The sequence below is a fragment of the Canis lupus genome, chromosome X (genome assembly GCF_011100685.1).
Source record: "Canis lupus familiaris isolate Mischka breed German Shepherd chromosome X, alternate assembly UU_Cfam_GSD_1.0, whole genome shotgun sequence".
NCBI classification, from domain to species: Eukaryota; Metazoa; Chordata; class Mammalia; order Carnivora; family Canidae; genus Canis; species Canis lupus.
The window spans coordinates 40362793-40386258 of record NC_049260.1 but is presented as its reverse complement, the minus strand read 5'-3'; the positions used below and the strand labels follow the sequence as shown (position 1 = coordinate 40386258).

General features: G+C 48.4%; 1 protein-coding gene across 13 annotated transcripts in view; it reads left to right on the top strand.

Moving 5' to 3' along the window:
* The first annotated feature begins 3404 nt into the window (after positions 1-3404).
* Positions 3405-23466, top strand: part of ZNF674 (zinc finger protein 674) — a 39624-nt gene continuing 19562 nt past the window's right edge. For 5 of the 13 annotated variants that reach the window (XM_038587305.1, XM_038587296.1, XM_038587303.1 and 2 more), the window contains exons 1-5: positions 4073-4199; positions 4706-4809; positions 6402-6446; positions 10541-10667; positions 10968-11063. In XM_038587305.1, coding sequence (XP_038443233.1) covers positions 4112-4199; positions 4706-4809; positions 6402-6446; positions 10541-10667; positions 10968-11063 — 460 coding nt within the window. In that variant the 5' untranslated portion in view covers positions 4073-4111. The other 8 variants (XM_038587301.1, XM_038587298.1, XM_038587297.1 and 5 more) reach the window with 8 other exon arrangements.

The window sequence follows — 23466 nt, the reverse complement described above, 5'->3', positions numbered from 1 at the left end:
TATTATTCATGAGAGACACACACAGAGAGAGAGAGAGAGAGAGAGAGGCAGGGACATAGGCAGAGGGAGGAGATGCAGACTCCATGCAGAGTCCAACGTGGGGCTCGATCCAAGGACCTTGAGATCATGACCTGAGCCAAATGCAGATGCTTAACTATCCGAGCCACCCAGGTGCCCCCAAAATGAAATTTAAATAATTGTAATTCATGGGTGATCTGTGGCTTAGCATGTGAAATTCACACTAGAGATGGTCATTAAAAATTTTGGTTTGTGCTTCAACATTATTAATCAAGAGGAAGTCCACACAGAGATAACTAAAGCAGGGAGAAATATAAAATTCTATTTGATTATAGGTGATAATTTTCTTACATGAACCAGGACTCCAGCAAAAGATACCCAATGAGAAGCTATATGGCAAAAACTACTGTTAAATTCACATGAGAGAGTGACCTCAACATAGGAGGTGACAAAGCACCAATGAGTGCAGGGACAGGCACTAAAGACCTTCATTTCTGACTACAGCAGGGCCACTCACTCTTGGTACGCTCTCACCTGTGCAAATCCAAAGGACCAGCAGGACAGAGGACAATGTAGTCCAGCCAGGAGAACTCCTGCAACTGGCCTTACATCCTTTACAGCAGGTCAAGTTCAAATAGAATAACATTAAGGCATTGTTTGATGGCCCGAACACCTTGGCCATTATGCAGAACTCCGGGAAGAGGCAGATACCAGGGACCCTCCACAAACACAGAAAGAAAGCAAGCTTGGTGAGCTCGCTCAACTCCTACCCTGGGCATGCGCTCAGGACCTCTATTCATCATCACAGATGAAAAAGCACAAGTGTCCTCCTGATGTTACTGCTGCTGTAGTCGGCGACCTGTGTATCCCTGAGGGCAGTCAAACTGGGTTCAGAAGGTCCGCCTAGTGGGATGCTTGAAACCAACTGGAGAGTGAGTACACATCTGAGCATCAGGAGCAACGGTGTAAAGAGAGTCTCTAAGACCACCCTCAGGCGAGATGCCGCTCTAGGACTCGGGACTCAGAAAAGCTGTTCTCCTTTCCAGAGTCCTGAGAGTCCTTCTGAGCTGTTTCTTTTTTAAGATTTTATATATTCATTCATGAGAGAGGAGAGAGAGAGAGACGACAGACAGACAGAGGGAGAAGCAGGCTCCACGCAGGGATGTGGGACTCGATCCCAGGTCTCCATGATCAGGCCCCGGCCTGAAGGCGGCGCTCAACCGCTGAGCCACCGGGGCTGCCCCGCCCTGGGCTGTTCTATACCCGGTTATGACCTACTACAGTGAAAGCCTGCAGAGTAGAATCAGCAAAGGGAAGAGGTGCCTGGCGGGCAGGGGGCGGAGTCCAGCAGAAACCAGTCATGAGAGGTCAGTTGTTTTCTCCCAAAGGAGTCACACAGTCAATGCTTAAATTCTCCCAGGAAGGATGTGTGAACAGAAACCTGCCAGGTGCTACCAGCCAGGGAAGCTCCCCCAGCCCTGGGGGTCCAGGGTTTTTAGGGAGGTGATGTGGCCGTGCAGCATCCATGGGACTGATGTTAGCTCCTCGGGCGACAGCCCTCCAGAGGTCAAGCTAATATAGCAGGGCCCAGGGCCTCACACATGCAAAACCAGATGTTCACCATAAGTCACACTGTTTGCATAAACGATCTGGCCAAACTGGAAAAGCAGTGCTTAGAATACAAAAACACTCTTACTAGGCAGAATGTGACACAGGGGCTTAGTGGTGGTCTCCCCAGAGCCAGATAAGGGGCAGTCCTCCTGAAACAGGATTTTCCTTTGAATTTACGGGGCTTGAGCAATCCAGGCCTCCTAGGTTTACTCCTTACAAGTCATCTCCACTTCTTTAGAAGTCTAGTCGCCAACAGAAAAAAAAAAAAAAAAAAAAGGTGTTCAGCTGACTACGAGGGGCGATCCTGGGTGAGGCTGGAGCCAGGCACGGGCCCACAACCGGGCACGAAGGTGGCAAAGGGGAAGGCCACACTGTGGGAGGGGACCGCAGCGGCCACAGGCACGTTTACCCGGTGTGTATGAGAAAAGAGTGTACACCGTCACCACGAACCAGGTGCCTGCTGTGGGCTAAGCCCTGGGCTTGGGGCTATCAGATGCACCTGACATCGATCACAAAGCCCTTTAGGCAGGTGGTCTTCAGCTGTGAGCCAAGGGGCCAGAAAGAGGTGGAGACAAGCCTTCTCCCCTATGGACTGACATACCCTAAGAGCCCGGACAGAGGATGCACCGGAAGAACACCCCGGCATTTTTCGAGGTTCCAAAGTGACAGAGTCACACTAGAAATGCTGGCATTGCAGGAGTGCCAGACCCGTGTCCTTCACCAGGCCCTACCCGGACCATTAGGTCTTCCCTTTCCGCGTGAGCACTTGTCCCTGTATCGTGAGGACACGGGCAGGGTCTGACCAGGGCCGGAGACCAGGTATTTCTGCAGCTGGGGCTTTCTCCATGGTCCCCGGGGCACTGGCCTACTAACTCAACTTTTCGCGCCTCCTGATAGGCATGTCTGAAAAGAAGGTTAGCGGGTCACCGCTCCTCTAGAAATGCAGAAGCAGTATCTCTCGGCCTGGCCATCACTTATGGAATTCATTCCCAGCGGAGAGCAATACCCCCTCGCATGCCTGAGGGAACACAGGCTCTTCTCCCTCCCGGGACGCCAGCACAAAGCTTGCACGGTCACTTCCCAGAACCGTGCGCTGTAGATCTGGGCTATGAATCATCTCGATCATCCAGGGAACATAAGTTTCCCCTCACAGAGGGGAAAGGGAAAGAGAGGGGGGAAAGCAGTAGGTTCAAATGGAAGATCACATACACGTACGATGGATGCCACGATGGTTTTTGTCACATGCTTCTCTCCACGGTGCGTGGCACCTGCTGTGGCTCTAGCGCAGGAGGAGCTCGGCGCCAACTGAGCTGACACCCGACCATGCACCGCCCGAAGAGTTCTGCGGGGTGACCAGGCACCCTTGTAGGGCCTGGTCCTACAAGGGCGGCACACACTTGGCCTCTTTCCCCCAGATCCTGACAAGTAGCAGAAGTCTGTCCCCAAGGGCACTTAACAGGCTTTCTGTGTATGCTACCCACTGTGTATGCTTACTGTGTAAGCTACCAACGACTGCCACTGGCAGAGACCAAGACTCTCTGCTTACGTTAGGCAATGTTGTCCAAAAGCAAAAACCAGTCTCCCCGGACGCCCGGGATGCCTGACTGGGGCCACGGGATTTATTTCAGGAGAATCCGGCATCGGGGTTTCTCAGTCTGCGCGTGGGAGTGGCCCTGCAGCTTGCTCCCGAGCCCTCCTCCGGGCCACTTCCCGCAACTGGGCCTGACCCCTGCTCTCTGACCCCTGGGCCTGGGAAGCATATGGCGCCCAGGGAGCGGCCCCGCCCCCAAGATGGCCGCGCCCATGTGCCGCTGAGGACCGCAGCAGGCGCCACTACCGTTTCTTATTCTGAGAGCCCAAGGAAGCGGACAGCGCGGCTTTGGGAGACGGAGGTTGCGCAGCAGAGCGGCGCGACAGAGGGCGCTTCGGCCTCGAAGGCGGTGGGACCGGGGCCCCTGACAGCCTCCGCTGGCGCCTCGCCGACGGGAGACGCCACCCCACCCCCACCCCGGCCCCCGCGCCGGCCTGATGTGCGCCGAAAATGGTTGCACGAACCGCTGTTGGCGGCGCGAACAAACCGGGGCAGAATCGCTGCCCGCGACGCGCGCCATCTTGGGCACTGGCAGCAGCGCCCCCCTCCTTCCCAAAGCCGATCGTGCGCGTGCGCGGCGCTCCGACCTCGGGCTGCGGGGCGACGGGAGCGGAAGTGCTCCGCCGACCCGAGGGCGGTGCGAGGTCGCGCCGGTTGTTGTTATCCGCCCGGACTGGCGGGTTCTGGTAGCCAAGTACGGGGAGGCGGAGCGGACACGGGCCGGAGGGGAGGGCGGGGTGATGGGTTCGCGTCCTCTGAGGGCTCGGGGGCCCGGGGCCGAGGGGTGAGTGTGGGCGGCGCGTCGCGGGCGACGCCGAGTGACACAGTCAGTGACTTTGCTGAGGGCCTAGTAAGTGCAAGGCGCCCTTGGGGGTCACGGTCATCTTCGCGATGGCCTGTGAGCAGGTGTTACCGTTATCTTCGTCGCGAGAAAGCAAGAACAGAAAGGCTCGGAATCCTGTCCAAAGTCACACAGCTAGTAAACCCCTGCGGATCCTTCTAGCCACCACCCCCGCCCCGCCCCGCCCCAACCCGCCCGCCAGCCCTTAGGCCTTTCTAACTAACGTTCCCTCCCACCCTCCCGAAGGTGATCGCGTTTGCTGCTTGCTGCCTGCCTTCACTGGTAGAATAGAGCTCCACCACAAGGGCGGGGAACTCTGATTCTTTGGTTCCCTGATGTGTCTACCTGTCTGCAACACGCAGAACAGGCATATTGCGGGCACTGACATTTTCACCGTGAATGAAAGGGACAGGGCAGTTTCATTTCAGAAGGGGGGGGCTGCGGGGGGGGGGGGCTTTTATGAAGGAAGTGTGTGGTCAGGTCCTTGTCTGGTGATAATTGGGGCCCTACTAAGCGTCACTCTCCAGACTCAGACGAGGCCTTGTGCTTCCTTCCATAAAGGAGAACATTTGAGTTTTCCTCAACTTCACGCCATAGGGTGAAGGGGTTGCTAATTGCATCTCCTGTTTGGTCCTTCCTTCCAGGATCAGGTTGCAGCGCTGAGACCACTGCTCACCAACTGCAGATTCCAGCTCACCTGCACCTGAGCTTCCTGGTCTACAGAAGAGCCAGTCTGAGGCCTCGGAAGGTGAGTTCCAGCGTCAGAGGCACAGATGGGGTGCTGCAGTTGATGGTCCTAGCTGAGATGCGTTTGTCGTCTCTGAATCCTTTGGTCCTGCATCCTTAGGAGCAAGAGAGCTCTTCTGAAAGGCTTAGGAGGAGGAACTTCAGCCCAGACCCAGAGCCCAGGGCAGAGGATGCAGGCTCTCAGGACAGATCCAGAACCCAGAGTGGGGAGTACAGGCTCACAGGACAGACCCGGACCGTAGGGCAGAGGGTGAAGGCTGAAGGACAGCCGATCCAAGAAAAGCTAGACCTGGAGTGGCCCCTGTCCCTGCTCCCCCTGGGAGAGAGCATGCTCAGCATGTGACGGTGGGCAGTTGAACCCCATCAGAGGAGAGAGGTGATGTGTACAGGTGGATGGAGGGATGCTGCCAGGAGGCAGGTGGCCCGCTACAGTCCTGCACGGGCAGGGGCAGGGTCACGAGGATCACTGCCAGCCTCACAAGAGTTTCTGGTCTCCTGACGCTAGACACACATAATGCTCCCCTCTTTTCCATTGGCTGTTTCTGGAATGCGTCAGCCCTAGAGTGTGAACATCCCACCCACCTCTAGCAGAAATGTGGGTTTTCCCTCTAGTCTGGCTAAAGCGTACAATAGTTTTGTATCGGTTTCTTTTTTACTTGGCAAAATCTGTAATCAGTCTGGAGGTACGCCGTCTTCTGGTTCTGCTACCTCGTTATGGTGCTGCTGTCATTGGACCTGAGGGCGTGAGTTGTGAAGCTGCACGGAGCCGAACCCTGTTGTCCCGAGGCTGCCTGCCTGGCGGGAGGGGGGGTGTGTGTGCTGTGGTGACAGCAGCTACTCTGTGCAGAAGCTCCTTGCGGAGACTCCTTTTGAAACTGCAGAGCAGGGAAGAACAGGCCGTTGAATGGACCTCCTGGGAAAGGAGGAAGTCAGGAGCCAGGAATGCGGTGGAGGCGGGCCAGCGAAGGGCAGCGTGTGCAGTGCAGGGTGCCAAGGTCGGTGGTTTCCAGCTCCTCGTGGAATGACCAGTGCTGGGCTCCTCCCCTCCCTCCCTGCGCCCTGCCTCCCCTCCCTGCCCCTTCTCCAGCCCTGGTTTCTCTCCACCTGCAAACCACAGCCAGCCAGATGTCACTGTCCCCCAGACTCTGCTCGGGGTCTGTCACCTCCGAGGCTCAGTGTAATCATTCCTCATTTGCATCTTATGAGTAATGATGTTCACGTTCAAAAACGCAAGTAAAGAAAAGCAGAAAAGTGAAATCCCCCGTCCAAGAAAACCAATGTCAGCCATTTTAATAAATGCTCTCGTATGCTGCTGCTCATCAGTATGCATGTAACGGTGAACAAATGAGCTTGCGTTGCACTTGCTTTTTCTTAATCTGCTTCTAAATATGTGGAGAAATGAAACAAAATTCGTTTTGGAAGCCCGTAAACACAAGTCGTGGGCTTATCCACGTCCCAAGGGACCGGGCTGGAGGTCCCAGGCACGTTTGCACGTCATTCTCCCCAGGACGCAAGGGTGATTGTTATTAGGCTGGTGGGGATGGTCTCCTGGCTGAGCACCCTGATCTTGAGCCCCTCATTCTGTCTCCCTAGATCTCCGCCCTTTGTCCAGGGCAGACCGAGATGGCCACGGCCCAGGTGAGTTCCTCTTTACCCCCTCCTTTGTTTCCAGTGGACTTGAGGCAGCTTTGGGGGATCTGCACTGTAACCTTAACAAATCGGTCCCTCCCCTCAGCTGTGGCTGCTTTCTCTTCAGGCTCTGATCCACCTATGGTTTCCCTGATCCTTCCCCTCCCCATAGAAACTAAACACAATAAAACAAGAGAAGACAGCAAGAGAGTGAGCATTCTTGTCAGACTTCTTCCTCTGGGAAACGTGCCTCCTCCGTTTTCTTTTACTTCTCGGGGAAGCTCGTTCCGGTCCATAGACTCGTGTGCTCTTCCCGTGTCTCCATTTCCACCTTCCACCTGTTTGCTTTTTCATTATGTTCAAAATGGCGAAAGGAAAGCCATGCCTGACATTCTGTGCGTTAAAGAATAGTCCGAATGCCCCTGTTCCTTCTGCCCCCGGTGCCACGTTTCTCCTCAGACTCCCCACTGGTAATAGTTTCGGGATGGTGTGGGGTGGCTGCATTTCCGTCAGGTTCACTTGCTGAGAACGGGTCCGTCGGCCGTGTCGGGTGGGTGTTTTTGCACAAGTGCCATCCGAGCCCCGCTCCCATCTTCTTTTCCTGCCTGGTTATTTTCTGGATGGTGTTCCTCCTCAGCACAGAAAGATGATTTCCGTTACTCTGCAGTGCTAGGGATGTATCATCCAACTCTTGCTCTGTTTGCGTATTCAGGTTTTGAACGTTCTTTTTCTGTTGTATATGGTGCCTCTTGGATGACTCTTTATGTGTGTGCTCAACAGTGCGGGGGGGGGGGGGGTTATGTATCCTCACCTGGAGGTTGGATTTTGGGTCTAAGGTATTCACACTTTAATTGGCTGTCCCAAATCCTACACTGATTACTCCTTTCCCAGAATGTGAAAAAAAAAAAGAGACCAGATAGTTCCTGTGTCCGGCTTTTCCAGGATGTTGAAAGTCGAAAATGAGTCCAGTCGGTTCTGTGAAGCCACTTCACCTTAGGTTTGATAAAGATGTCACAGAAAGTAAGTTACATTCCCGATGCACTTGACAACACGGATACCAAGATTCTAGAAACATGTTCTGAATAGGGCGTTAATAAGCTGAATTGAGCACTGCCGAATGATTTGTCCATACGGTAAAAAAAATTCAGACAAAAGCCTTGTTTGACAAAGGGTACACACTAATTCTTGTGTGTCCCCCATGCCCCTTCTCCTTCCTCGTTCATTCATTCTTGGAGAGATCACGCATGCACATCTCTTTCTTGTAAGAATGCCCTTTACTTCAGATTTCTTCCTTCACGTGAGACTCAAGCACATTCCGGACTTTTCCGCGACCATTCCATTTCATTGTGCGTCTGAACAACCCCAGAGTTGGGCACGCTTGGCACGTGGGTCAGGTCAGGCTGTGTGTAGAGGGCGGTTGTGTGCCTTGGAGGATAGCTAACTGTGTCACTGCCCTGGATTGTCTTGATGTCAGTGTCCCCACCCACTCCCCCTTGTGGTGACAATGAAGAGTTTCTTTTTTTTTAATATTTTATTTTATTTTATTATTTTTTTTATTGGAGTTCAATTTGCCAACATATAGCATAACACCCAGTGCTCATCCCATCAAGTGCCCCCCCTCAGTGCCCGTCACTCAGTCACCCCCACCCCCCGCCCACCTCCCTTTCCATGAGAGACTCCTAAGAATGAAGAGTTTCTACAGACCTTGCCAGCTGTTCCCCGGAGGGCTAAATCACCGGCGCGTGGTACCCCATTTCCAAAAATGGCTATGCGATATTCCACTGGCTGGAAATACCAGTATGTCTTAACCCTTCTGCCAGGGATGTACATCGAGGATACCCTGGTCTTTTGATGTCATAAACGGTGCAGCAGTACTTCCCCGTGTACGTTTTCAGTTTGTTCCTCGCAAGCATGTCTGGTCTGCAAGGTAGCTTATTAGACGTGAGGATTCTAGGTCAGCGGCGATGTGCATCTTGAATTTTGACAGCAGATGGCCACTGAGCCAGGTGTTGCCCTGTGCTCACCAGTGTGGTCATGGTCCCTAACACCTGACTTGTCACTTGGGAAGGGTGAGCAGGGGTGGGCTGCTCTGAGAACTCCTCCTGCTGGCAACACATGCCTGTCACTGCCCCTGTGCACACGGTGTGGCCTGGCGTGTGTCGGTCTGCTGGACTGAGTGAACTGCTGCCACGTGTGGCCTGTTGGGGCCCTACGGGTGCCACACATCCCCCAGATCAAAGACCGGCCAGTGTGGGTGGGACAGGAGGAGATCCAGAGCGTAAAGGGTTGGAGTATTGCGCGCGCGCGCTCTCTCTCTCTCTCTCTCTCTCTCTTCCTCCCTCTCTCTCTCTCTGGTGGGAATCTGGCCACTCAGAAACTTCTGAGCTTCTGTGTGGTGCTGACAAGACCTTTCCTTCTCTACCTCAGTCTGCTGACCGGGTCAGACTCCCACCCTCCTGCTTCCTGTTCCCTTTCGTGATGGAGTAGCCACAATCAGCAGTCTGAGGACTGTGAAGGAAAAACCCAACGCAGCCGTCGCAGTCCTGGAAACAGCCCGGTTCTTCCCACTGTGTCTTTCCTGCCTATCTTTCTCCCGTGTGTCTCCTCCACGCTCACACGGAACACTTTCTCCCCAGAGGTGTCGAAGGTTTGCCCCACCCCCACACAGCTCTCTGCCACAGCAGCTGGGCGTCCTGCCCCGAACTCAGTATTGACACCATCTCTCTGGAGAGAGATCCTAGATCACATCCCACAGGTCGAGGGTTTGGTCCCACCAGACTACCACCCCCCCCCACATGCCCCATCAGATGCCAGCACCAGGCACAGGCTTTCGAGCAGCACGCTATAGATGAGAGGGACCAGTGATCCCCTCCTTGGATTTGATTACTTGCTAGAGTGGCTCGCAGGACTCGGGGGCACAGTTACTTACATTTACTAGTTCATTAAAGGACACGATGAAGGACCCGCATGAATGGCCAGATGAACAGATATATAGGGCAAGCCTGGGAGGGCCCTGAGCTCGAGAGCTTCTGTCCCCATGGACTGGCAAGCATCATCCTCCCGGTATATAGATGTGTTCACCCACCTGGAAGCTCCCCGAATCCCACGCTATTGAGACTTTATGGAGGCTTCAGAGCACAAGTACGATCAATTGTTAACTCCACCTCCAGCTCCCCCCCTCCCAAATCTGGAGAAAGGTGAGTGGGGCTTAAAATCCAGAGCTTCCAATCACAGCTTGGCCTTTCTGGTCACCAGCCCGTCAGCTCAACTAGAGTCACCTCATTAGAACATGAGGTGCTCCTTGTATTCTTCTCACTTGGGGATTTATAAGGGTTTCAGGAGCTCTGCAACAGGGACCTAGAGCAAGGCCTGTATATACTTTGTTACGTCCTAGTCCTGACGGAGGCGCTGTGTTTAGAACCGTTGTCATAGCTCTGTGTCCCCGCGAAGCCTTCTCTGCCAGCCCCAAGCGGAACCGACTTCCTTCTATTCTCTGTTCCCTGTGCTGCATCTGCACCGCCCTCGGACAGCCCCCCTCCGCACCCCCGCCGCCCTCCCTCCCTTTCATAGGTGAGTTTGTAAGTGTTGTGTTCCTCCCTCTACTAGGTGGAAGCTCCTTCCGTTCAGAAGGTGTGTGCTTGTTTTTATCAACCTTTATATCCTCTGGCCGTACCAGCTTGGTCTGTGTTCAGTCAGTGAGCCGAAAGACTGCATTTCCAGAGGAAGATACTTTTGACACCTATTCTGTTTCTTTATAAAGTTTACGATAACTTTGGTTACAGAAACACTCCGTGCACTACATGGTCTCAAATTGCGTAGTGACTGGCAAAGAACAGTTATGTAGAGAAAGGCGGTGCAGTGTCGTGTTGAAACACGTGGGTGCGGAAGGCAGAGCACACGTGTTCTGATCCCTGTATCGGAGCTGTGTGACCCTGGGCAGGCGACTTTCCGCTCTGTGTAAAGCCAATCTGTCCTCATCTGTCGGGGTCTCCTGGGGTGGGAGCCATATTGAGTCTCTTCTACCTGTGGAAGACTTAGGATGGGACATACCGTCCGTTCCCCAAGCCCATCCCTCTGGGCTAATGAGGCCTGTGCTGTTGCAGGAATTGTTGACCTTCAGGGATGTGTGTGTGGACTTCACCCTGGAGGAGTGGCAGCAACTGGACTCGGCTCAGAAGAACCTCTACAGGGATGTCATGCTGGAGAACTACAGCCACCTGGTGTCCGTGGGTGAGGGCGGTCCACAGTGTGACCGGAACACAGCCCACTCGTGTCACCCACTCTGGGGCTTGTGAAGCCCAAGGCTCCCTGCTGAGAAGTCACAGTCCCGATTGCAAACACCTCCCCCCACCCCGCCCCGGGATATGTATGGCTTGCACTCCTCTGTGAATGTTCTGGGCTGAGGGGCAAAGGGCTCTCCTCATGGGGCAGGCTTCGAGGCTGGACCCTCTGCAGTTGGCAAGGCTAGGTCTCAGTTCTGGAACGCCTCTGGCGTTGATAACGACCTCCTGTGTCATTTCCCGTCCTCAGGATACCTAGGTGCCAAACCAGATGTGGTCCTCAGATTGGGACGAGGAGAGGAGGCCGGCATGACAGAGGGAGAGACGCCAACGTGGAAGTATCCAGGTGAGCGGGCGCTGGGCCAGTCAGGCCAGGCCAGGGGACCTAGGAGGTGAGCGAGAGCTGGGTGTCAGGGCCATGCCTGGGAGCTCTTCTCGGCGCCCCTGGACTCGGGGACACGACTTGGGTTCGAGGAAACGAGCCGCCGTCATATCCAGGAGCCGCCTGCACCTGCCACCCTCCTGGGGTTCAGACAGTGTGGCCACTGCTGCTGTCAGATGCCATCTCTACCTGCCAGTACCCTGAGCCTTCCCTCTTCCCCGCTCCCCCTCCTTTCTGGAAGGTTTCAGGGTGTTTCTCCTCCCCTGGGCATTGGCTTTTTCCTCAGAAGAGGCACGGCTGTAGGGGTGAGGCTTCCCCTTTATTTGTCATGCTGTGGGCCTCTTACATCTGATGCTCAGAGTTTCTTCAGCCTCAGGGAAGTTATCCTGCCTGACTTGTCGGGGTTGGTGTGGCCCTAAAGCGTTGCTGGCACCCTCTGGCTCTGCCAGGCCAGGCGGCCGCCATGCTCTTCTCTGCGCCCGTGTCGTGCTCGTCAGCGTCTGCCTTCCCGGGACCGTGTCCTCTCTTCTCAGGTCCTCAGTCTCTTCCAGACGTGACTGGACTCTCCACCTGATGTCAGATTCCAGCTCTTACCCATGCCTCCCTCCCACTCACCCATTTTTGTCTTCTGTGTCCTCTCTGTGTCTACTCAGAACACAAGGGACCTAGACAGGACGTTACTCCCAGGCAGCCTGCTTCACGGAGCTTGGCCGCCATCCTGGGCACAGCTGCTCTTTGCCTTGGTCGTGGGTTTGGTTGGTCTGGGTCCCTCGAGCGCTCCACATGCTCTTCAGATGCCGGTCTGCCCCCATTCCTTGCGCACTCACAGTGGCGTCTCTGTGGGCCTGTCCGAAGACATCTGTCTAGAGCCCTGGGACTACCGGGTGTGCTCTGTGACCTGCAGCCCCGGCTCTAAGCAGGCTCTCGGGGGCCACCTCAGCTTACACATGTGAATCCGCTCTGCACGGGGGTTTGGAGTTTAGCTGCAGAGCCCTGGCTCTACTGCACTCTGGCCCGGCCACGACCCCTCGTGTCTCCCGGACGGCTGCCCCAGAGCCCTCCTCTGCTGGGCTGTGCACCCTCTTCCTCAGGGCCTCCCTGGGCTGGCCCTCACCCACCTCCCTGTAGCTTCTCCCAGGGCTGTGTGGGGGTACGGCGTCCTCTTCATTGCTCCGTCAACCTCATACCCACTGCTGCCTTGCACAGATTCCTCAGGCTTTTTGCTCTCCCCGTGGCATACTTTTCCCTGCCTCCAGGGCTTTCCAGGTATTGAAATGTCCAAGTCCCATTCTCAGTTCAGTGGTGCCCTGGGAGGAGGAAGCGCAAACTCAGAGGCACAGTCCAGTTGCCTCGAGTCCAGTTGCCTTATGTGAAAATCTGTGTCATACTGAAAGTAACCGTGAGCATGCTCATTGTCAGCGCGGGCAGTACAGGAGACGGGTCGCGTCAGCACATCCCCAGCCACACCTCCAAGGGCTGCCTGCCTCTTCTCTCGGTTTCTGTTTGTAATTCTGCTGAGGGTCACCTCCTGGGTCCCGGGAATGCCTTCACACCTGCATTTCTGGAGATTTCTATGTGATCTCCCCTCTATATGGAAAATGAGGATTTAGCTCAGTTACACCGTGGCCTTCTCCTCAGATCTTCGCAATGTCTGTTAAGTTGTTATTTGTAGTTTTCCTGTTACATTTATAAGGGTAACCAGTATATCTAAGGTGCTTTTTTTTTTTTTTTTTGAAGATTTTATATATTATTTATTTAGAGAGAGCAAGCAAGGGGAGGGGGCAGAGGCATAGGAGGAGAGGGAGAGAGAATCTCAGGTGGACTCTACACTGAGTGTGGAGCCTGACTCGGGCTCTCTATCACGATCTTGAGATCATGACCTCAGCCAAAAGAGGCAGCCCAATAGAGCTGAGCTTCTGTGCCTGCATTCCATCTGGTAGCTTCTTTTAAACGGAGCTATGTGTCTCTGGCTGATTTTCTGCCTGGAACACAGAGCCCTAGAGAGTACCTGCATCTCATTCTTACCCATCCAGGTGTGGGAACATTCGGTAAGTATTTTTTCCTTTTGGAGAAGAGCAGAGGAATGAGGTTCTGTGTCCATCTGCAGCCAGCCGTCAGCAGCTTGGGCTTTGGAGCTCAGAGCCTGGATTTGATTTCTGGCTTCTTTGCTCACTAGCTGTCCCTCTGCGCACTTGACTCAGAGTCTCTTTTTTTTTTTTTTTTTTTCCCCTGTTTGTAGAATGGGGCTCATGCTAGAACTTACAGGATTGTTAGAATTTCATGAGTGGATGAATGTAAAGCACCAAGAAGGGTGCCTGGCACCCTGGGAGCTTTCAGTAGATGCTATCACTGTTTTTGTTGTTGACAATAAAATATTTCTTAATACAGTCTTTGTTACCCCAAGGTGTATCACATAGTGACCTGTGGACCCCTCACGATACTCACGCGTAGGCCCACCACCATGTGGAAATGGTTTCAGAAAGCCTCGGGTGGTACTGGTTCTGTGTATTTTGAGTGACGCTCCAGACAGTTCTGATGCCCATGTCCAGTTGAGATCCACTGGTTTCAGTATCCCCTGACAAGGGTTCAAAGGCACAGGGAGACATGGCCAGGCCTCACCCAGGGGCATGGGATCAGGTGGGGTGGGAAGACAGGAGCACGTGGACTCACTACTGGACTCCCTTGTTTTCCCTTTCCCCATTGTTCGAGACTTCAGGCTACTTCGGGACTGCTAATTCCCCTGGGCCCTGGAGGAAGTTTCTGGCAGGTCCCATAAATTCTCTAGTTGTTCTAATGGCGCCTCTGGGTGCCTCAGTTGGTTGGGCTCTTGATTTTGGCTCAGGTCATGATTTTAGGGTCTTGGAATTGAGCCCTATGTCAGGCTGTGCACTCAGCTGGGCACCTGTTCGTCTTCCTCTCCCCCTCCCACTCTCCCTGCTCGTTCTCTGTCTCTCTCAAATAAATAAATCCTAAAAAAAATTCTCTGGTTTTTCTGAGATAAATCTTCTAGGAATGGTTAGTCTCAAGAGTGGCCTCACTATAACCTGAATTTTCCAGTCATGGGGGAGCCCTGGGTAGCTCAGTGGTTTAGCGCCTGCCTTCGGCCCAGGGGCGTGATCCTGGAGTCCCGGGATCGAGTCCCACATCGGGCTCCCTGCATGGAGCCTGCTTCTCCCTCTGCCTGTGTCTCTGCCCATCTCTATCTCTCTCTCTCTCTCTCTCTCTCTCTGTCTCTCATGAAAAAATAAATAAAATATTTTTTTAAAAATGAATTGTCCCATGTAGTAGTGTGAAGTCTGAAGTTCATCAGAAGGTTGTTGAGCTCTTCAGAGAAAGGTCTTTGCCTTTCTGCGTTTTCCCTGTGTTTTGTTTTCTGTTTTGTTCACTTCTCTTTTACCTTTATTTCCTTTTTTCTACTTACTTTGGGTTTCCTCTGCTGTTCTTTATTTAGTTTCCCCCCCAACATTTTATTATAAAAATTTTCATGCCAAACAAGTGAAAGAATTATAGTTTGAACACCCATAGAATTCCCCCTAGATGCTACAATGTACATTTTGCTGTATTTGCTTTTTCTTCTGTTTGTCTGTGTACTACTAATTCCTCTGTCCTTCCATCAGTCCCTTTTTTTTAAGATTTTATCTATTTATTCATAGAGACACAGAGAGAGAGGCAGAGACACAGGCAGAGGGAGAAGCTGGCTCCATGCAAAGAGCCCGACGCGGGACCCCACCCGGGGTCTCCAGGACCACACCCCGGGCTTAGGCGGTGCTAAGCCGCTGCGCCACCGGGGCTGCCCAGTCCCTTTTCTTTTTGTGATGAGTTTCATAGTAAGTTTCAGAGATCAGTACACTTCACCCCGAAATACTTCCACAGGCCTGTCATTAACTAGAGGTCACTACTTGTTAATATTGTTTGTCCTTAATGCTTAATAGGTATTTTAATTAAAGGAAATTCATAAGTAGCATCATATGGTATTTGGTTGTATGTGATAAAGTTTTAACATAATCCCCATGTGTATTACTCACATATTTTCGTTTTATATTTATGGTGATGTGACTCTTGTTTTTTTAAGTGAGCTTTATTGAGGTATAACTTCTATACTCTGAAGTTTACCTTTCTTGCGTGTACGGTTCTATTGATTTGGCCAATAGATTGTCACGTTACCACCACCACCATCAAGATACTGGATATTTTCTGTCCTGCAGAAAAACTTCTTTTTTCCTTTCATTCTTTTTTATTTGTTTTATTTATTATTATTATTTTTTGTTTCCTTTTATTCTTAAACTTCTTTCCATCTCCAGATTTGTTTTTTTTTCTTCTTGTTGTTTGATTCTTTCCAAAATGTCATATAAATTAATCTTTTAGTATGTAGCCTTATTCCCCTCACTTCTTTCACTTAATGCTTTTTAATTTCATCCATGTTGTGGCATTTTTTGGTAGCTTGTGGAGTTTTAAAAAGGTTTTATTTATTTGAGAGAGAGTGTGTGAGCATGCACGAGGATGAATAGTAGGAAGGGGAGAGGCAGAGGCAGGGGGCTGAGGTAGGGTTCAATCTCAGGACCCTGGGATCATGACCTGAGTCAAAGGCAGACCCCTAACCAACTGAATCACGCAGGCACTGTGTTGTTAACTTTTATAGCCAAGGTATATCGTTTATCCGTGAACCACTTAAATGCCAGTTGAATTGTTCATGATTTTGGTTATTATTAGTGAAACTGTTGAACATCCTGTACAGCTATTTAGGTGGACATGCTTTTTTATATTTCTTGGGTAACTAACCAAGTGGGGTTGCTTGGTCATATGGTAAGCATATGTTTAACTGTATAAGACATTGCCAGACTATTCTCCAACATGGCTGTACCATTTTGTTTTCCCACCAACAACACACCTTTTGTATAGGTGTGTAAGAGTAGCTCATTGTGACTTAAATTTGCATTTTTAAAAGATTTTATTTATTTGAGAGAGCGAGCATGAGTGGGTGGAACGGGCAGAGGGTGAGGGGGAAGCAGACTCCCTGCTGAGCCAGGAGCCCGACAACATGATGCTCAATCCCAAGGGATTTTCTCCCAGAAGATAATAATTTGGTTCTTACAGTTCTGTTTTTAAAGATTTATTTATTTATTCATGAGAGACACAGAGAGAGAGCGAGAGAGAGAGACAGAGACATAGGCAGAGGGAGAAGCAGGCTCTTAGCAGGAGCCCAATGCGGGACTCCATCCCGAATCCCAGGATCATGACCTGAGGCGAAGGCAGCCGCCCAACTGCTGAGCCACCCAGGCGTCTCTGGTTCTTATAATTTTTTAAAAAGATTTTATTTATTTATTCATGAGGGAGGCGCACACACACACACACACACACAGAGGCAGAGACACAGGCAGAGGGAGAAGCAGGCTCCATGCAGGGAGCCCGATGTGGGACTCGATCCTGGGTCTCCAGGATCAGACCCTGGGCTGAAGGCAGCGCTAAACTGCTGAGCCACCCAGGCTGCCCCCTTGTTCTTATAATTAAAGCTATGATTGATAATAAGTTAACTTTTATATCTGATATGAGATGTGGGTCAACATTCTTTTATTATCACTGTTTTTGCATACTCAATTCCATTTGTTTCAGTAACATTTTTTTATGATAAGGGTTTTTTAAGATATTCAGTAAAGGTTGTGTTTATTTATTTATTTATTTTTGTTTAAACGCCAAGTGTTACTGAGGACTTTTTCATTTGTTGACCATTTGCATGTCTTTTTTGGAGAAATGTCTGTGGATGTTTTCTGCTCATTTCTTGTTTGAATTATTTGTTCTTTGGGTGTTGAGTTCAATAAATTCTTTATACTAGCCCTTTATCTGATGTGTCATTTGCAAATATCTTCTTCTATTCTGTCAGTTGTCTTTTGGTTTTGTCGACTGTTTCCTTTGCTGTGCAGAAGCTTTTTATCTTGATGATGTGCCAATAGTTCATTTTTGCCTTTATTTCCCTTCCCTTTGGAGACATGTCTAGCAAGAATTTGATGTGGTTGAGGTCAGAGAGGTTGCTGCCTGTGTTCTCTATGATTTTATGGATTCCTGTCTCACTTGTAGGTCTTTCATCCATTTTGAGTCTATTTTTCTGTATGGTGTGAGAAAATGGTTCAGTTTAATTCTATTGCATGTGGCTGATTTTCCCAACCCCATTTGTTGAAGAGACTGTTTTTTTTTATTGGATATTCTTTCCTGCTTTGTCAAAATTAGTTGATCATATAGTTGTGGGTCCATTTCTGGGTTCTCTATTCTGTCCCATTGATCTCTGTGTCTGTTTTTCTGCCATACCATACTATCTTGATAATTACAGCTTTGTAATAGAGCTTGATGTCTGGCATTGTGATGCCACCAGCTTTAGTTTTCTTTTTCAGCATTCCTTTGGCTATTTGGGGTCTTTTGTGGCTCCATACAAATTTTAGGATTATTTGTTCTAACTCTGTGAAATAAGTTGATGGTATTTTGATAGGGATTGCATTGACTGTGTAGATTGCTCTAGGTAACATAGATATTTTAATAATATTTGTTCTTCCAATCCATGAGCATGGAGCATTTTTTTCCATTTCTTTGGGTCTTCCTCAATTTCTTTCATGAGTGTTCTATAGTTTTCAGAGTATAGATCCTTTGCCTCTTTGGTTAGGTTTATTGCTAAGTATCTTACGGTTTTGGTGCAATTGTAAATGGGATTAACTCCTTAATTTCTCTTTCTTCTGTCTCACTGTTAGTGTATAGAAATGCAGCTGATTTCTTGCATTGATTTTATATCCTGCCACTTTGCTGAATTCCTGTATGGGTTCTAGCAATTTTGAGGTAGAATCTTTTGGTTTTTCCACATAGAGTATCATGTCATGAGAGTTTTACTTCTCCTTTGCTGATTTGGATGCCTTTTATTTCTTTTTGTTGTCTAATTGCTGAGGCTAGGACTTCAAGTACTATGTTGAACAATGGTAGTGAGAGTGGACATCCCTGCCATGTGCCTGACCTTAGGGGAAAAGCTCTCGGTTTTTCCCCATTGAGAATGATATTTGCTTTGGGCTCTAATTGCTGTATCCCAAAGGTTTTGAACAGTTGTGTTTTCATTTTCATTTGTTTCTATGAATTTTTTAAATTCTTTAATTTCCTGGTTGACCTATTCATTCTTTAGTAGGATGCTCTTTAACCTCCATGTGTTTGAGTTCTTTCAAATTTCTTCTTGTGATTAAGTCTCAAAGCATTGTGATCTGAAAATATGTAGGGAATGATCCCAGTCTTTTGGTACCAGTTGAGACCTGATTTGTGACACAGTATGTGGTCTCTTCTGGAGAATATTCCATGTGCACTCAAGAAGAATGTGTATTCTGTTGCTTTCTTTTTTTTAAAGATTTTATTTATTCATGAGAGACACACAGAGAGAGAGATAGGCAGAGACACAGGCAGAGAGAGAAACAGGCTCCATACGGGAAGCCTGACATGGGACTCGATCCTGGGTTCTCCAGGATCATGCCCTGGGCTGAAGGCAGCGCTAAACCGCTGAGCCACCTGGGCTGCCCCATTCTGTTGCTTTCTGATGGAATGTTCTGAACATATCTGTGAAGTCTATTTGGTCCAGTGTGTCATTCAAAGCCCTTGATTCCTTGTTGATCTTCTGCTTAGATGATCTGTCCATTGCTGAGAGTGGGATGTTAAAGTCTCCTACTATTATTGTATTATTATCAATGGGTTTCTTTAATTTTGTTGTTAATTGGTTTATATAATTGGTTGCTCCCTTGTTAGGGGTATAAATATTTATAATTGTTAGATCTTCCTTAATTATGATAGTGTCCTTGCTCATCTCATTACAGTATTTGGTTTAACATTTAATTTGTCTGATGTAAGGATTGCTATGCCAGCTTTCTTTTGATGTTCATTAGCATCATAAATGGCTTGCTACCACCTCACTTTCAATCTAGAGGTGTCTTTGGGTCTAAAATGAGTCTCTTGCAGACAGCATATTGATGAGTCTTGCTTTTTTATCCAATCTGATACCCTGTGTCTTTTGATTCGGGTTTATGTGCTGTGTGTTTTTTTTTTTAATTTCAGATTTCCATTGGTCATTGCTAGTTTATAGAAATTTTATTGATTTTTCTATATTGACTTTATATCCTGGGGTCTTCCTCAGCTCACATATTAGTGCTAGTAGGTTTTTTGTGTATAGTTTCGTATTTTCTATGTGAATAATCTTGTTTTTGTGAAAAAACAACCATTTTATTTCTTCTTTTCCAATCTAGATACTTTTATTTCTTTTTCTTGCCATATTCTACCAGCTAAGATCTTCAGTATAATGTTGACTAGGTATAGGGAGAGGAACATCCTTACCTCGTTCCTGAGCTTGGGCTAAAAGCATTCATTCTTTCACCATTAGGTATTAACTTGTAGGGTTTTTCATCAATGCCTGGTAGAAGTTGAGGACATTTCCTTCTAATCCTAGTTTTCTGGGAAGCTTTATCATGACTGGGTATTGAATGTTGCAAATGCTTTTATGTATTAATCGATATGACTGTGTTTTTTCTTAGTCTTACATGTTACATAATTATGTATATTGTTGGATTTAAGTCTGTCATTTTATTTCTTTTCTTTTTGTCCTCTCTTTTTTGGTTGTTGTTATCTTGCTTCCTCATTCCTCTCTTTGGAATATCTGATTATTTTTTAAGTTAGACTTCTATTTTGGGATAACTAGATTCTCATGCACTGATAGGAAACAGTACAGAGACATTTCCTGTACCCTTACGCAGTGTCCCCAGTGGTGACATCTTACAAAACTATAGTACAAAATACAACCAGGATATTGACATGAATGCAAGTAAGATACAGAATATTTCCATCACCATAAGGAATTTTATAGCCATATTCATTTCTTCCTGTTGCACGCGCTGCAGCAACACGATCAGGGTCCTGAGGATAAGGGGATGAGGAAAATTAAAGTAAAGAGATGGGGATAGGAGGGACACAGTGGATGATGTCCAAGCAGTGCCAGCTTTATTCAAGGTTTTACAACATTTTATAGCATGAGCAAAACAAAGCCAAGAAGGTGTTTATTTTTAGCAGGTTTGTGAAACCCTCCAAAGTTCCCTTTTCTCAGCATGCAAGACAGACTCACAGGTGCCAGAAGACCTTGGTAAATAGATAAGCTTGTTGCTCCAGATGTGCATACTTCAAAGGAATATTAGGTATGGTAAACAGACCAGCAAGGACAGACAGACCCTTATTTACATTTATGGCCAGGTCAGAATAAGTTGTATCTATTGTGTTATGTGGGCGATCACGCACAAGTGAGCCCTGAGAACCATTGCTCAAGCCCTTTCTCAAGTGTCTACCAACTATTCACCCTTTAGGCTCCCGAGCCTTTTGAGTGAATGAGGGATGCAAGTCCGGGCCTGTTTGGTTCAGTTACTCCAGCTAGTTCGTGGTCACCCACATCTTCCTACCCCTACCCTTACCTCTCCTTAAAGCTGGCAAGTACTAATTTGTTCTCCATTTCTATAATTTTGTTTTTTTTCAAGAATATTATATGAGTGGAGTCATGTAGTATGTACTCTTATGGGATTGATTCTTTACACTCAGCATAATTCTTGGGAGAGTCATCTGGTTTTTGTATTAGTAGTTTCTTCTTGTTTGTCACTGACTAGTATTCCACTAAATGGATCTGCCACAGTTTATCTAACTGTTCTTTCCATTTGCCATAAGCATCTAAGATCCCTCCAATCTTTCTGGAGCTTGGTAGCTCATTTCCTTGTATGGCCAAGCAATATTCCTTGTATGGATGTACCAGTTCGTTCATCCTTTCTGCTGCTAAAGGGCTTCCAGTTTTGGATCATTGTGAATAAAGCCACTATAAAGCTGTTATTGCTACAAGAAAGTTTTTCTGTGGACTTAAGTTTCAACCCATGGTTCATTTCCTTTTTTCTTAACTTTTTTTTTTTTTTGGACTTCAGTTTGCCAACATACAGCATAACACCCAGTGCTCATCCTGCCAAGTGCCCCCGTCAGTGCCTGTCACCCAGTCACCCCAACCCCTCTCCAACCTCCCCTTCCAGCACCCCTTGTTCATTTTCCCAGAGTTAGGTGTCTCTCATATTTTGTCACCCTCACTAATATTTTCACTCATTTTTCTTTCCTTTCCCCTTTATTCCCTTTCACTATTTTTTATATTCCCCAAATGAATGAGACCATATAATGTTTGTCCTTCTCCTATTGACTTATTTCACTCAGCATAATACCCTCCAGTTCCATCCACATCAAAGGAAATGGTGGGTATTTTTCATTTCTAATGGCTAAGTAATATTCCATTGTATACATAGACCACATCTTTATCCATTCATCTTTTGATGGACACTGAAGCTCCTTCCACAGTTTGGTGATTGTGGACATTGTTGCTATAAACATTGGGGTGCAGGTGTTCCGGTGTTTCACTGCATCTGTATCTTTGGGGTAAATCCCCAGCAGTGCAATTGCTGGGTGGTAGGGCAGATCTATTTTTAACTCTTTGAGGAACCTCCACACAGTTGTCCAGAGTGGCTGTACCAGTTCACATTCCTACCAACAGTGCAAGAGGGTTCCCCTTTCTCTGCATCCTCTCCAATATTTGTGGTTTCCTATCTTGTTAATTTCCCCCTTCTCACTGGTGTGAGGGAGGTGGTATCTAATTGTGAGTTTGATTGGTATTTCCCTGATGTGATGGTCAGTGATACGGAGCATTTTCTCATGTGCTTGTTGGCCATGTCCATGTCTTCCTCTATGAAATTTCTGTTCATGTCTTTTGCCCATTTCATGATTGGATTGTTTCTTTGCTGTTGAGTTTAATAAGTTCTTTACAGATCTTGGATACTAGTCCTTTATCTGATAGGTCATTTGCAAATATCTTCTCCCATTCTGTAGGTTGTCTTTTAGTTTCTTGCTGTTTCTTTTGCTGTGCAGAAGCTTTTTATCTTGATGAAGTCTCAATAGTTCATTTTTGCTCGTTTCCCTTGCCTTCATGGATGTATCTTGCAAGAAGTTGCTGTGGCCAAGTTCAAAAAGGGTTGTTGCCTGTGTTCTCCTCTAGGACTTTTTTAAAATTTTTTTAAATTTTTTATTTATTTATGATAGTCACAGAGAGAGAGAGAGAGAGAGAGAGAGGCAGAGACACAGGCAGAGGGAGAAGCAGGCTCCATGCACCGGGAGCCCGATGTGGGATTCGATCCCGGGTCTCCAGGATCGCGTCCTGGGCCAAAGGCAGGCGCCAAACCGCTGCGCCACCCAGGGATCCCTCCTCTAGGATTTTGATGGATTCTTGTCTCACATTTAGATCTTTCATCTATTTTGAGTTTATCTTTGTGTATGGTGTAAGAGAATAGTCTGGTTTCATTCTTCTGCATGTGGTTGTCCAATTTTCCCAGCACCATTTATTGAAGGGACTGTCCTTTTTCCAGTGGATAGTCTTTCCTGCTTTGTCAAGTATTAGTTGACCATAGAGTTGAGGGGCCATTTCTGGATGTTCTATTCTATTCGATTGATCTATGTGTCTGTTTTTGTGCCAGTACCACACTGTCTTGATGATCACAGCTTTGTAGTAGTAAAACCTGAAATCTGGAATTATGATGCCCTCAGCCCTGGTTTTCTTTTTTAATATTCCCCTGGCTATTCAGGGTCTTTTCTGATTCCACACAGATCTTAAGATGATTTGTTCCAACTCTCTGAAGAAAGCCCATGGTATTTTTATTTTTATTTATTTATGATAGTCACACAGACAGAGAGAAGCAGAGACACAGGCAGAGGGAGAAGCAGGCTCCATGCACTGGGAGCCCGATGTGGGATTCGATCCCAGGTCTCCAGGATCGCGCCCTGGGCCAAAGGCAGGCACCAAACTGCTGCACACCCGGGGATCCCCATGGTATGTTGATAGGGATTGCATTAAACGTGTAAATTGCCCTGGGTAGCATAGACATTTTCACAATATTAATTCTTCCAATCCATGAGCATGGACTATTTTTCCATCTCTTTGTGTCTTCCTCCATTTCTTTCAGAAGTGTTCTGTAGTTTTTAGGTTATAGGTCCTTTACCTTTTTGGTTAGGTTTATTCCTAGGTATCTTATGCTTTTGGGTGCAGTTGTAAATGGGATTGACTCCTTGATTTCTCTTTCTTCAGTCTGATTGTTACTGTATAGAAATGCCACTGATTTCTGGGCATTGATTTTGTATCCTGCCACACTGCCGAATTGCTGTATGAGTTCTAGCAATCTTGGGGTGGAGTCTTTTGGGTTTTCTATGTACAGTATCATGTCATCTGCAAAGAGGGAGAGTTTGACTTCTTCTTTGCTCATTTGAATGCCTTTTATTTCTTTTTGTTGCCTGATTGCTGATG